The 16,179-nt window shown below is 36.1% G+C and overlaps 1 protein-coding gene across 1 annotated transcript in view; it reads left to right on the top strand.

Annotated features, from left to right (window-relative positions):
* LOC149967052 (uncharacterized) overlaps positions 1–16,179 on the top strand; it is a 135,536-nt gene that overhangs the window by 50,653 nt on the left and 68,704 nt on the right. The window contains exon 3 of the mRNA XM_090167611.1: positions 13,346–13,605. Within this exon, the coding sequence (XP_090023737.1) occupies positions 13,346–13,605 (260 nt within the window). The remainder of the gene's footprint in view (positions 1–13,345; positions 13,606–16,179) is intronic.

Here is a 16,179-nt window from a genome sequence, read left to right as displayed (position 1 = left end):
TCCGGTGTACAGACTTTCTAAGAGTGGTTAGCCCCTCGTGGGAGTGTAGCAAAAGCTCGTAAAAATGTAGGGATAACTCGTTGGAGTGTAGGGCGTACCCAATACGTCTCCAATCGTACAAATTTCCCCTACACGTTTTCTAGCGCTGACTTGTAATATCTATTCTAGGTCGCATCTAGTTCAAACATTGTAGGCGTAGCAGAATGATAAAATAGCAATAACTATCGCCAAATAATATGAAAATATGGCGTTCTAGATGCGTAATACTGATATATATTTTTTTTTTCTAAAAATTGAAAACTAGTTTTCAATTTGACACGCGGGGTGGCCCATACCTGAGAATCACGCTGCCTAAGATGACCTGGTGTAGCTATCTACCTGGGCAGTTTACCCGCGAAAGCGACGGAGCGCGAAAGATCCGTTTAGTGTGAGGAGTCAAGAGTGTGAGAGGGGCGCCACGCAGCGGGAATCCCCGCAACCAAAAGAAACGCGTCTGCGCCTGAAATGAAGAGCCTCGCCGAAACTGACACTTCACGTCTAAGTAATCAAGCTTTCTGCGCCGTGTTATCTCCGCTCTCTCTCTCGAGATCGTAACATCTTCGTTATTTTTCAAACGTACCGCCCCAGAAATGGAAGTTGCGGGTTAAGCACTCTTTAGAATTCGCGTACGTCTGCTGATAAAATTGTTTCGTTGATTGCTCAAAATTACGAAACTTCTCAAAATTACGAGAAAGCCCATAATCTGTTTCGTAATTTCTAAAAATTACGAGAAAGCCCATAATCTGTTTCGTAATTTCTAAAAATTACGAGAAAGCCCATAATCTGTTTCGTAATTTCTCAAAATTACGAGACAGCCCATAATCTGTTTCTTAATTTCTCAAAATTACGAGAAAGCCCATAATCTGTTTCGTAATTTCTCAAAATTACGAGACAGCCCATAATCTGTTTCGTAATTTCTCAAAATTACGAGACAGCCCATAATCTGTGTCGTAATTTCTCAAAATTACGAGACAGCCCATAATCTGTTTCGTAATTTCTCAAAATTACGAGACAGCCCATAATCTGTTTCGTAATTTCTCAAAATTACGAGACAGCCCATAATCTGTTTCTTAATTTCTCAAAATTACGAGACAGCCCATAATCTGTTTCGTAATTTCTCAAAATTACGAGACAGCCCATAATCTGTTTCTTAATTTCTCAAAATTACGAGAAAGCCCATAATCTGTTTCGTAATTTCTCAAAATTCCGAGACAGCCCATAATCTGTTTCGTAATTTCTCAAAATTACGAGAAAGCCCATAATCTGTTGCGTAATTTCTCAAAATTACGAGACAGCCCATAATCTGTTTCGTAATTTCTCAAAATTACGAGACAGCCCATAATCTGTTGCGTAATTTCTCAAAATTACGAGAAAGCCCATAATCTGTTGCGTAATTTCTCAAAATTACGAGACAGCCCATAATCTGTTTCGTAATTTCTCAAAATTACGAGACAGCCCATAATCTGTTTCGTAATTTCTCAAAATTACGAGACAGCCCATAATCTGTTTCGTAATTTCTCAAAATTACGAGACAGCCCATAATCTGTTTCTTAATTTCTCAAAATTACGAGACAGCCCATAATCTGTTTCTTAATTTCTCAAAATTACGAGACAGCCCATAATCTGTTTCGTAATTTCTCAAAATTACGAGACAGCCCATAATCTGTTTCTTAATTTCTCAAAATTACGAGAAAGCCCATAATCTGTTTCGTAATTTCTCAAAATTCCGAGACAGCCCATAATCTGTTTCGTAATTTCTCAAAATTACGAGAAAGCCCATAATCTGTTGCGTAATTTCTCAAAATTACGAGACAGCCCATAATCTGTTTCGTAATTTCTCAAAATTACGAGACAGCCCATAATCTGTTGCGTAATTTCTCAAAATTACGAGAAAGCCCATAATCTGTTGCGTAATTTCTCAAAATTACGAGACAGCCCATAATCTGTTTCGTAATTTCTCAAAATTACGAGACAGCCCATAATCTGTTTCGTAATTTCTCAAAATTACGAGACAGCCCATAATCTGTTTCGTAATTTCTCAAAATTACGAGACAGCCCATAATCTGTTTCTTAATTTCTCAAAATTACGAGACAGCCCATAATCTGTTTCGTAATTTCTCAAAATTACGAGACAGCCCATAATCTGTTTCGTAATTTCTCAAAATTACGAGACAGCCCATAATCTGTTTCGTAATTTCTCAAAATTACGAGAAAGCCCATAATCTGTTTCGTAATTTCTCAAAATTACGAGACAGCCCATAATCTGTTTCGTAATTTCTCAAAATTACGAGAAAGCCCATAATCTGTTTCGTAATTTCTCAAAATTACGAGAAAGCCCATAATCTGTTTCGTAATTTCTCAAAATTACGAGACAGCCCATAATCTGTTTCGTAATTTCTCAAAATTACGAGACAGCCCATAATCTGTTTCGTAATTTCTCAAAATTACGAGACAGCCCATAATCTGTTTCTTAATTTCTCAAAATTACGAGACAGCCCATAATCTGTTTCGTAATTTCTCAAAATTACGAGACAGCCCATAATCTGTTTCGTAATTTCTCAAAATTACGAGACAGCCCATAATCTGTTTCGTAATTTCTCAAAATTACGAGACAGCCCATAATCTGTTTCGTAATTTCTCAAAATTACGAGACAGCCCATAATCTGTTTCTTAATTTCTCAAAATTACGAGACAGCCCATAATCTGTTTCGTAATTTCTCAAAATTACGAGACAGCCCATAATCTGTTTCGTAATTTCTCAAAATTACGAGAAAGCCCATAATCTGTTTCGTAATTTCTCAAAATTACGAGAAAGCCCATAATCTGTTTCGTAATTTCTCAAAATTACGAGACAGCCCATAATCTGTTTCGTAATTTCTCAAAATTACGAGAAAGCCCATAATCTGTTACGTAATTTATGAAATTTACGAGAATTGCCTTAAATCCATTCGTAAGTGAAAAGAATTACGATAAAAGCTAGTATAAACCTGTTAATATATTACGTATTTGCTCAAAATTACGAGAATGCTCGTTATCGTTTACGTACAAAGACTAAATATACGCTTCGCTAAATAGACTGGCGTGTTCAATGGGCCAATGGCTGAACTTGCATACGATAGCAGACGCTGCTCAAAAGTTTCACCGCGCTTCAGAGTGCTACTAGTGGCCCATTATGTCTATAATCTATTAATTCTATTAGACTTCGCTCGAATTCGCGTGGACGTAACCCGTTTAAATAATTTCAATTCTCCAAAAGAAAGAGTTAAATAGAAGAGGCAAAATATCCTTTTTGGTGTAGTGTCTGGCAACGTACCTACATTGCGCGCCCAATCATTTTCCATTCTGACTTTCGCCTAAAATCAGCTCGCATAAATGCGCCACCACGATTCGCTTTAGTCCAAAATTCACTCGGGCCATTCAAAGGTTTGAAGGAGGGTTCAGGAGGGCTGGTAAGCAACGCCAAGGTGTCTCGTAAATTAAGTCTTAACCAGTGTTGGCTTCAGTCCTTTTATTCTCTTTATGGGAACAATTGCTCTCTCGGACGGGCGCAGGTGGTCGAATAATGAACGCTCATAAACATTCGCGCGGACGATTATAATCATTTTTCCATTTAATTGGAAATTTGTATTCGCAATTTAACCGTTACTTACAATATATACCAAAGTTAAGATTTTCCCAATTTAAACACATCTATTTTATGTTGACGAGACAAATACTACACTTTGATCTTAGGTTGAAGAAGCTAATTATTAAATTTGTAAAATGTTTTTTTAAAGCCATCTATTTGGTAGAAAACAGAATATTTTTAGACGATTGAAGCACACTCCTGTGACGTGTTCCCCCCCCTTACTAATGCAGGTGTTAAATTAGACCGTGAAGCCCACAGATCGTCTCAACGTAATCATTCTCTCGGAGTAGAAATAAATGCGCTTTTACTGTGTCGTGTGCATCGGATATGAAATAATCACTAAATAACTTACTGTATTATTTAAAATTATTTATTAATATTATAATAATTATAATAGTTTTATTAATATTATAATAAAATTATTTATTAATATTATAAAAAATATTTATTAATATTATAATAAAATTATTTATTAATATTATAAAAAATATTTATTAATATTATAATAAAATTATTTATTAATATTATAAAAATATTCATTAATGTTATAATAAAACTATTTGTTAATTATAAATAATTTTATTAATATAATAAAAATTGGTTAATTATTAAATAATTTCATCAATATTATAATAAAATTATTAATTCAGTATTACTATAACCAAATTATTAATTCAGTATTACCATAACCAAATTATTTATTGATTATGAAATAATTTTATTTAATTTTATAACAAAATTATTTGTTAATTAAATAATTTTATTAATATTATAATAAATATATTTATAATTATTAAAAAATGATTAGGATTATAATAAACTTATTTTTAATTATATAATTTAATTTTATATTATATTATAATAATATTATGTATTAATTATTAAATAATTTTATTAATATTAAAAGAAAATTATATATTAATTATTTAATAATTTTATTAATATTATAACAAAATTATTTATTAAATATTAAATAGTTTTATTAATATTATAACAAAATTATTTATTAAACATTAAATAATTTTATTAATATTATAACAAAGTTATTAACTAATGTTAAAATAACTAATTAATAATTATATTTTTACGTTAAATTATCGATTAGAGGTATATGGAAAAACCAGTTTATTTTATTAATATAATAAATTACTTATTTGTTGTTTTAAAACGGTTATTACTTTGAAGGCAGCTTTAAAATTCCTTTAGTATAATTCGTGCACTTTTCTCGAACTTGGATGGGTGTAGAGATGTCCGCGGTAGCGCGTAATCGATTGCCTCCTTTTTCCACAGAGGTAATTAAGTGCGCGGGTTAAGGTTTAAAACTCGGCCTGGGTTGGGTGAGCGCCCGCTTTTATTCGTTTTCTTTCTCGGCAAACGCGTTCGCATACATTAAATGGTAAATTTATTTATTTCTTCGGATATATTATTAGACGCCGTAAATTATTTTTGGCTTCGGTGGGTGTGTGGAAACACATTTGCTCCGCTCTGCCCGAGAACAGCGGTGGGCGCTCTCCGCTCGTATTAGAGCGTGTCGGAGCATTTCGATTGAGAATGAGCGGTAAATTTTAAATAGTTGAAAAGAGATGAGCGGAGTGGTCTCTATATTTAACTATTAATGAGCGAGTGGATTTAGATGCCTAATGACAGTGAATGGCGCGTTTCGCTCATTTTAGAGAGGTTAGGAGCGTTTCGAGTAAGACTGAGCAGTTACTTTGTCAAACTAATTGAGAGGATTCAGAACGGAACTCTCTATATTTAACTATTAATGAACGAATTGTATGAGCTGCTTAATGACCGTGACTGACGCGTTTCGCTCATTTTAGAGAGATTAGAAAAGAAGTGAGCTATCACAACTAGTTTCTTAGCCTTCAGTCAAATCTGGTGGCAGAAATTTGTACACACTCCCTTTAAGAATTTCGAAATTAAATGATATTGATTAAAAATCCACTTGATTTTTCTTACCTTGATAAAATTTCACAAAAAAATTACATTTATCATAAGATACGGAAGTTCACACTCCCTTTAACGCGAGCGTCTTGCGAGGTGAGAACGTATTTGGTGAAAATGGCCATCGGTGGCCGAGAGTCGTGAAAAGGGCGCGTTGTGCCTGCGCATACATCCGATCCGAGCGTAAAACAAGTCTCGTTGTCGGGCAAGCGTATCTCTTTTATGGGCGAATGTAAAACGGTGGACTTTTATACTCTCTAACACGTAGCGTAATTTACTCAATTCTGACTTAATGGGCCGTTAAATTTCATTTCACGCGAAAATATTTTTGCCCCGTGTAGAGAAGGGGATGACCTATGCTTTGTTAGAAATCAAATTTACATGAAATTAAAAGCTTAACCGTACAAGGGTCGATCTTCTAACCTTCGATTGCAAAAGTAAATAAGAAAGTCTTGGGACTGACAGAATTCGCGTACATTATGGTGGATATGTTTTTAAATGACCTGCGGAACACGTGAAGTGTCAATTTAGACATGGGTGCTTGAAAGGGAGGAAGCCTAGAGTGTTTTTCAATAGTGTGCTTTACTAGAAGCTTCTGGGTAATAATTTGAGTCCTTTTTGATAATGACAAGTACTTTATTTAATTTTAATTAAATTCTGATACAGTTTAGCAATATAAATAATGGTTAAATTATAAAGCTAATTACTTTTTGCCGTGGCAGAGTACACTTTTTAACATAACCCCTGTAAACAGGTAGGTCAATTTACTTTTGTCGACAGTAATAGCAAAAACGTTTTTCTAACAATTGATTAGTTTTTAATGATCCCAGCCTCCCAGGGCTAGGTTTGGTCCATAGGTCTAATACGGGTTTTATTATTCGCTTGGATCTATTAATTTAAAAATTGGGGTCCTTTGTTCCATACAGGCCGATCTCTACCATTAGGCTGGGTAGGGCTAAGCCCTAGGGCGCCGAGCTCCGGACGGTCGTCGTCTGAGCTGATGTGGTGCCTTGGGTATTAGCCTAGCGGATTATTGTTATTTTTATTATAATTTTTTATAATTTAATTGTAAAGTAATCAATAAAGACCTGTTTATATGAAAAATTTCCGTGTTTTAGAGGACTAGTTGGAAAACCCTTATTGTTAATATTTCCACCTATGGACATGAATTGTAACTAAAATATTAACACAAGTAAACAAACAATAATAATAATGATCAGGAATAAAAACACCTTTATCCCAAATAGTGATGTAAAATATTAACAAGAGTACATTATCTTGGCCTTTATTCCAAGCCGTCTGCAATTCTATTAAACGTTACCCCTTACAAAGCGCGCTTCTTATCCCGTATGAAAATAACTTTATACTCCGAATATATTTACACTGCATTCAATTCAGTTTCTCATAGGGCCGTTAACGCATGATCCTTAGTGACTTCATTTCGTCGGACTATATTTACACTGCATTCAATTCAGTTTCTCTTAGGGCCGTTAACGCGTGATCCGCCGTTAACGTACGATCCTGAGTGATTTCATTTCGTCGGACTATATCTACACTGCATTCAATTCAGTTTCTCTTAGGGCCTTAACGTACGATCCTGAGTGATTTCATCTCGTCAGACTATATCCACACTGCATATACTTCAGTTTCTCTTAGGGCGCCGTTATCTCAATATATATACACTTAAATTCAGTAGGTCTAAGGGCCATTAACGCACGATTCTGAATGTCATTATGTTGTCGGATTATATTTACACTGCATTCAATTAGGTTTCTCTAAGTTCCGTTAACACGCGTTCCATATCCCGAAATTAATTTTCAAGGATCCAAGAAAACAGTATTAAGGACTCTAAGAACCCCTCTGTAATTGCTGCGACAATGAAATATGATTTAAACGAAATGGTGTGTCTTCACCGAGCCCAAAAAGAAAACGCCATATGGTTTAATTTCCCGGCTAATATTTTTTCGTTAAATTACAGAATTGAGGAAGATTGAAAAAAAAATTAAAAAAGCGTATATATACCGAGAAGGGAAAAGTATTTTAAACTTTCAATTTAATCTCGGCATAAAAAAATAAACCGTTGATGGCGGCGAAACCTACTGATTACTCTTAGAAAGGAAACTATTATCCGGCCAAGATGGAGAGATAGAATTTTAACGAGGGCTCTTATGAGAAAGGTTTTGCGTCGTATTTTTAAATTCTTCGACCTTTTAAAAGATTTCTCGCGTGTAGAGGGGCATTTTATCGTATATCATTCCGTGGTAGAAAGAGAGAAGATTTTTTCGTCTTTTACGGGGCATGGAAGCTCCCCAGAGAAACCGCCTCGCAAAATTGAGGTAAATAAATTAAACCTAAGAGCCACGGTAGAGAATCGGGTGGTTCTCCGCAAACTGGAAATGTATATTTTATACGATTTTTAAGGAACCGAAAAACCTTTAACGTTTAAAGTTGGCTTCTTCTATATGTGGTTTTCTCGTAAGAAGGCCTAACCAACGATTACAACATAATTCACGTGCACCCCGGAGAATAAGGGAAAGAGGCAGGCTCCCTTTTCTCTCAAACAGCGCCATCTTCCGCTTATATCTCTCCCTACCGCTGTCCTCCCCCCTGTTCGTTGTATAAATAGTCTTTAGCGCGTAAGTCTATTACGGTTTCACCCTCCTACCGTTATTGGAGGGTATGTATTCTTCAAGGGTCCCGAACGCTGCTTTTTTTCTACCTTTTTTATTTCAGAATTTAAGGGCCAAATATCCCGCGAATTCTCAGTGGGGTCGTCATTCATACGCCCCCCCCCCCTTTTCTTTTCATGTTTTTGGGAGAACGTACAACCGTTGAGGAGGGAGGTGGCGGACGGACCCCCAAATTTATATATCTGATGGGGATATTTTTTAGGAAAGTTACCTCGTTTAAGATTGCTTTTGAAATTATGGTGACCCGAAAGTTTATTTTGTTAGAATTATCGCAGTTTTTCCAATATTGACCTTTACTCGAAGCTCTTTCAGTTTCATTTGTGACGTCACGATTCAAAACGTATTTGTATCCATCCGCCGGGGGAACTGATTCGTAATTTTAAACATATTATATGGCGAAACCAACTTTAGGCAGTTTATATATGACTTTTAGAGACAGTGTAACTTAGAACCACTCCTCCGCGTTGACTTTGGAAGTTCTTTCCCGACTGCTTAAAGGTGTTTTCTTTTGAGATCTTCGGGTTCAATTTCAATTTATTGCTAAAAATTTAAAATTTACAATGGTTTTAGAGAGTTAAGTCAACTGGCGATTTGTAAAACCTCTATCAAAATAAATAAATAGATCCAACAAATTTAATATTTAGTGTCTTAAATTTAGTTATAGTCAATATGACAAATGTTTCTACACTCCGTCTATATATACACTACACTGGAAATAACTTTAGCAATCTTAACTATACTCCGTAGAATTGTAAATTAAATATCGGGTTTAATTAAATCACTCTTAATCTTCGAGTATGAAGAGGATTTGAAGCAACACTAATCGTCTTCTTCTCAATAACACTAGACAAATATTGAAATTTTTAAATACAATTTATTTCAAGAACAAAATGCAGTGTATAATATTGTGCATTTTTTATTCCAAAACGAAACTAAAACTTTACCTTCACTTTTGGTCTGCTACGTCGTCTTACGAAGTAATGAGGCTAAATATAAGCAATTGGGGGATCTTAAAATTAATTTGCACGTGAAAATATGCCGCCGTGTAAGGGTACAAAAGCGGGTAAATGAGCCTGCTATACGTCACAATGTAAAAGTACTGTAACGCGCTAAAACGTTATATTGAAATCGGTCAATTTGAGCATTTTCGAAGTAATGAGGGCAAGATATATGCAATTTGAGCATTTTCGAAGTAACGAGGGCCAGATATATGCAATTTGAGCATTTTCGAAGTAATGAGGGCAAGATATATGCAATTTGAGCATTTTCGAAGTAATGAGGGCAAGATATATGCAATTTGAGCATTTTCGAAGTAATGAGGGCAAGATATATGCAATTTGAGCATTTTCGAAGTAATGAGGGCAAGATATATGCAATTTGAGCATTTTCGAAGTAACGAGGGCAAGATATAAGCAATTTGATAATTTATTTTATTAGTGGTTTTAACCGGTGTAAGCCACTAGTTTTACAATAAAGTGTGATCACAATTCCTATATTTCCTATTTTTTCCTATAATTTTACATCTTTCCTTTTTCTCCTTTAATTTCATTAAATTTCCTATAAACGTCTGAAGAAATTAAAATATTTGATATTTTACCCTTAGAAGTCTTCATATTGTCCTAGTTTTTAAAGATGGTTATTTCCAACACTGTTTGCCGATAGTTTTCGACTATTTCTATCGGTTAACCATTTTTTTTAATGTTATTTCCAATTTTGACAACCGTTTTCTCTTATTGTATATTTATTTTTCTCCTATTTCGTCTTTTTTCCCCCCAATTTTCTTTCTATATTTTCTTTTCCCCCCAAATTTCATCCTATATATTTTCCTATATTTCACTGATAAATTTCCTATAATTCCTTTAAAGGAATTCTGTGGTCACCCTGAATACTGCATTTTTTAATTTTTAAAAAAGTCTGTTTTTTCCCAACTTTGATTTCTCGCGCATCTCTCGCGCTACAGCGGCCATCTCATTCGCTGACGTTTCTTTGTTAACCTATGAGCAAAAGATGTGTATGACGTCAGCGCCCCTAGCGGATTATTATTTTTAGTATAGTTTTTACATTGAAGACAATATAACAACCGAGCGTGGCGCTGACCTCCTACACATTATAGTACAGTTTATAGGGGGAAAATCCTTGCGCGTGGAATTTCGACGAATGTGTTGGCCGTAGTAGCGCGAACAGCGCGTGATCAAAGTTGGCCGTGGTCTAGCAGATGAAAATCTAGCTTTTGAGTTTCTCCCGTTGGCCGATACGTGACTTTACGTAAATTGAAAAGCCTAATTGCCGCGACTCTTAATTAAGACGAAACTAAAATGTATATGCCAAATAATATGAGATGAAAGAAATCTTGTATCTTGTTTTCTTATTTTAAAAGTCATAATTTAGGGGTCGTTCTTTCTCCCTTTCGAGAGAGAGTTTGTGGAAGCCGGGGCCGCAGCTGTAACGTGAGTGCTTCCCTAAACATGATTAGCCTCGGTGCTCCGTAAAACTTCACACGGTGCGTGAAGATGCGAACAAAAGACCTCATTTTCGGAGAAGATAAAAACCTCGTCTTAATATATCGAAGCGGAATGAACCGTTTACTCCGTATAACGGATATACGATCGTCTTTTCAATAAAGCGGCCAGCCGTTTCGCGAGGGGTCGATCTCGAGGTCAACGCGGTATATTCTCCCTCCGAGGGTCCACCCCGAAAAACTATTTCCGAAGACGTCGCGGCCCGCCAAAGTTCAACGAGGAAGTTCAAAATGTTCCACGTCATAATTTAATGTGAGGGGCACGTTCGGAATGCGTAAGATTTCATTAACGGTTTCAGCTGCTGGCAGCAGAAATGATTTTGACCTCCGACGTTGACCTTCCCTTTTAGTGGAAAGCTATCAGCGAAAGCCCCCGAGAAGAAGTAAAACTACAAAAAAGTTCTCCGAAAAGTCCTTCTCGACGCTGCCATTACGCGCGCATTCTTTCCAAAAGTGGGCCGTTCCTTTTCGAACCCCGCTTTCGCAACGAACTTCCACCAGGGTGCGCGTTTTTCATTAGCGATCACGCGATAGTTTTTAATTTCGGAACCTAATGATGGTTTACTCGCTGATACGCCTTCGTTTCGTTTAAAAAGAGAAAACTTAATTGTTTAGAAGTACGGCTTTTTTAGGCATACTTTTCGAGCGCCATCTTGGTGCAGTACGAGGTAACGGAATTAATAAGCGTCAAAGTTTGCCGCTGACGAGTTGGACGGGGGAGGGGGTTAAAGTGTACTTCATTCGCCACGCCCCGATCTGTAACAAAAACTTAGTCACCGCCCGCGTACGTTCAACCTCTCGACCATCTGTAAGGGTACTCACGACAGGGAAATTTCGCCGTATTTATAGTTCGAAGGCACCCTCTGTAAACTTGTAATTTAGTACAGTGAAAATATATGAAGATCGATGTTTATGAATTTTAAATATGGTTTCGTTCACGTGTAACCGGAGTTTTAATCGTTAAATGTTCTAGCCAAAAATCAATTGGTTCTAGGTCTGTTTGCACTAACTTCCGACTAATATTTGGATAAATAACGACTTGTATGTGTCGATTACGCTCGATTGTCTTTGACCGAGCGGGCAAAGCTAACTAACCGGTTCCAAAAATTTTGGCACTAAACCTACCTGACAAGATAAATGGCGTAAATTTAAATTAAATGCTATTTTAAAAGTAGTTAAAGTAATCGACTCGGTTTGAGATTTTGGTGTAATCGACTCGGTTTGAGATTTGGGTGTAATCGACTTGGTTTGAGATTTGGGTGTAATCGACTCGGTTTGAGATTTTGGTGTAATCGACTCGGTTTGAGATTTTGGTGTAATCGACTCGGTTTGAGATTTGGGTGTAATCGACTCGGTTTGAGATTTTGGTGTAATCGACCCGGTTTGAGATTTTGGTGTAATCGACTCGGTTTGAGATTTTGGTGTAATCGACTCGGTTTGAGATTTGGGTGTAATCGACTTGGTTTGAGATTTTGTTGTAATCGACTCGGTTTGAGATTTTGGTGTAATCGACTCGGTTTTGAGATTTGGGGGTAATCGACTCGGTTTGAGATTTTGGTGTAAACAATATCAACAAATTTGTAATAATGCAACAGTTTGCACGGTTCGACGCCGTATTTGTTTTTGGCTGTTGGTCTCTCGAAAGATGAAACCTTGAGCGCTGTTGCCTAGGCAACGAGGTCTAGATACGAGAGAACCTAGTCCTAGTGGCCAGAATTGTCGAACTAAAATGTCTGAAATGAACTGAAGAAATTTCCAGTGCGCGGTCTTGATAATTTACAATATAATAAAACGATTTTTTGGGTTAAAAACTCCAAAAGCTTTGGGCAGTAGATTGTGGTTTTTATTCTGCGTCACCCCAATATTCAATAATCCACCCAAAAACGCCTAATATTCGGAAAGACTACCATCTTAAAATAGCGCCAGAGAGCTTCAAAGTGTGGATTTCTAGCCCCTGGAAGTAGGCTGCAAGAAGCGCAAAACCAAGCAGCAGGGAAATGCGAACATTAAGGTTTGGGTTCGTGTGATAGGTAAAAAAGGATTTGTAAACCATTCGAGGTAACCAGCGTAAAAAAGTAACTTAAATAGTATTTAAAGTCCCTGCTGCTTGGTTTTGCGCTTGTTGCAGCCTACTTCCAGGAGCTAGTAGGCCACACTTTGAAGCTCTCTGGCGCTCTTTTCACTTACAGGCATGCTTCTCAACTCACCCCTTACAACTCCTTAACATTTTTGCATAACCTTTGGAAACACCCTGTATATTTATTATTATAATTATTTTCAAAACGTGGAATAATGAAAAAAGAAAATACAAAAGAGGTTATAAATAAAGTGAATTCTGTGTAAACGGGTCAAACCCCCGATGAAGGCGTAATAACTCGGCCGAAACTAGTCGGGCTTAACTTTTAATAAAAACATTTTATCTGGTGCACTTTTAAATATCGTTATTTTCATTTTATTCAGTATTTTTGTACAAGTAGCTAATAAAAGATTTGATTTTAAACAATTTTTAATTTTTGTTTCCAGATTCTCAAAGAGAAGATGCTCATCGTGGTGGCGGTGGTGGCCTGAACGGCATCGGCGGAAGTGAAAGGAACACCGCTTCCGGTGGGTCCTCGTCCTCGTCGTCCTCGTCGGCGGCCGCCAAGAGACGGCGGACCAGGACCAACTTCAACGGCTGGCAGCTGGAGGAGCTGGAGAAGGCTTTCGAAGCCAGCCACTACCCGGATGTCTTCATGCGGGAAGCGCTGGCCATGAGGCTGGACCTGGTCGAGTCCCGGGTGCAGGTAAGACGCAATTCTCACTTACCGTTTTCACGCGTTCATTTCAAACACGAATGTCGAACCATCTGGGGCTAGGGTGGGCGTAAAGTCTATCAGGAGACAGACGTTTATCGTTAATTTGATTTACAAAACCTTTCCTGGATTACGCGTTATTCTTAGACCAATACATCTACAACTAGAAAATCATTTGATAATCATAAATAAAAGTAGGGTTGTAAGTCGGAAAATTTTCCTTTTTTTTTAGGGTAAAAAGAGTACACTTTTAGACGAAAATAAACCACTTAATGTTGAAAATATATTCGTATTGGGCAGAGGTTCCAAAAATGATCCAAATCCTCTCCATCTAATCATTCTCCCTAAATATAAATAAATACATTGTTCCGGTCAGTCAACCAAGAAAAAAACAACTTTTAAAGAAAATTTAAATAAACGTTGATGTTGAATAATTAAATAATTAAACAATTCGAAAATTAAAATAAATAACAGCGATAAATATAAATTCACACAACTAATAGTACGCATGATTATAGGGTACAAAAAATATTTAAATATTAAATAGATTCTAAGATCAATTCTAATTAGTGGAATAATGATACTATTATTGTTGTTGTTGTTGAATTGGTAGAAATTTGAGTTTTAGAGTATAAAAAAAAAGAACAAGATGTAAAAAAACACATTTAAATCTTGACAATTTTTGGAACATCTTGCTATCGTATTTTATTTCGGATGCAACAATTAAATAATAAAACAATCATTACAGCGACTATTAAATAAAGGATGTACCGTTTTTTTTCTGGCTATTATATCGACAAATCGAACGTTTTTTTCTACATTTATACCTATTAAATTTCATTTTTCCCAAAGTAATTACGGACTATTGAAATGAAATAAAAACCATTATACAAATTGAAATCGCAGACGCCGTTGCTAAAAGAGCCATTGGTGCGTGAAAATGAAATAAAATTAGAAAAATTCTGCACTCCCTTCTGATATAATTACTAATAAATTAATAATAAATAAAAATTTCATATCCCCCCCCCTAGTTATATAAAAAAATCAGGCGTAGAAAAACTTATTAAAATTTTATAAATTCATAAAATAATTAGACGTATATATTTCGTTCTCTTTTATGGGTTTCTTTTGCTTCTAAGTTGGAAATTGTTAGTCCGGTTTTGGTGCAGTCGGACTCGCGACATTCCTTCTTAATCACGTTTCAATTAGGCGCGAATAATTTATACGAAAATCGAAATGGCCATTTCTATTTCTGGCGGTCATATGTTTTTTACTTTCCGTAATCGAAAGTGATAGTCTCAGGATATTTAGCTGGCTGGTCTGATCACATCTTTGAAGTTTTTGGAGATTATATAGTTTATCTAAATAATAATAATTAAAACCGAAATTTCATCGATTTTTATCGAAATGTATTTTAAATAGGCCTATTTCATTCTTAAAATATGCACGCCGAATGTGAGTAGCGAAAAAGCGTAAATTAAATAATAAAATACGCGTGAAGCTAGGGCGTGTATTTTAAAACTCCCAAATATCAAAGTGATTCTTGGGTATTAAAAGTAATTGGTCCTCATTTCAAATTTCCAATTAATGAACCTACCCCATAAGTTCATTTAATAAACTGGTCAAATCAATTAATGGTTTTGGACCAGTGTAAGAGACTCATTTCCCTGTTCGTTAGCGTTTTACGTGAAGGGTTAGTAACAGCGTATTAAAGGGAGTACGGACTAAATTGAAAAATTGTCTGCTAACACGCGCTACGACTTGTTTGTTACGTAACTAGCGCTAATCATCCCTAGCGTGTGTTTAACCTGGTGGAAAAAATGTGAAATTCGTTGATCCACCATCAACATGGAAGTTTAAAGGGAATATAACCTAATCAGGGAAAGTCCAGCTTCTGTCATTACTTCCTGGTGGCGCGACGGGCGTAGTAGAAAATATACCGACCAGCAGGATGATAAACCAAAAGCCCGACCTTCCTGCTGGGGTTTTTACTCCCTTTAAGAAAGAAAACTAATTGATTTCAAAAGTATAACTTGTCTTGACCAATCTTGTTTTCCCATGACGGTTTGACGGGGTAAATGAATACTTAACAAGCCAATAAAAAAGTGATCCTGCTAAATTAGTCGACGATATTAAAAAATGCAGCGAGAGAAGGATTATGAACCTCCGGCTTCGAAATGGTACGTGAGTCGTGGACCCACGTTTTCGCTAACTCGAACGGAGCGCTGTCTGTGGTGAGAACGCGCGCGAGGGGGAAAAAGCGCCATCTAGCTGATGGAATAACGACGTCATTTTCTCGCGCCAATTAGATTTCAATGGAAAGACGCGAAATGGCCCGGAGCGATGCGCGTACACACGGCTCTCGAAAAGCAAACAAGACAAATTTTAAAGACATGATTAAATCATCTTATCCACCCTTTTTATCGCCAGCGAAAATCGGATCATTTTTCTGACTCGGAGGTATATTGAACTCGTTATCATTTAGTTTTTCAAATTATTTATGCCAGAATGTACTTATCTATTTATGATCGTAAAATATTTTTATTAATTTGTTGTTGGAATTAT

Source organism: Leiobunum rupestre, chromosome 1 (assembly GCF_980474605.1).
Source record: "Leiobunum rupestre chromosome 1, qqLeiRupe1.1.hap1, whole genome shotgun sequence".
Classification (NCBI taxonomy): domain Eukaryota; kingdom Metazoa; phylum Arthropoda; class Arachnida; order Opiliones; family Sclerosomatidae; genus Leiobunum; species Leiobunum rupestre.
Note: the sequence above shows the minus strand (reverse complement) of the source record. Positions and strands in the feature narration are given on the sequence as shown.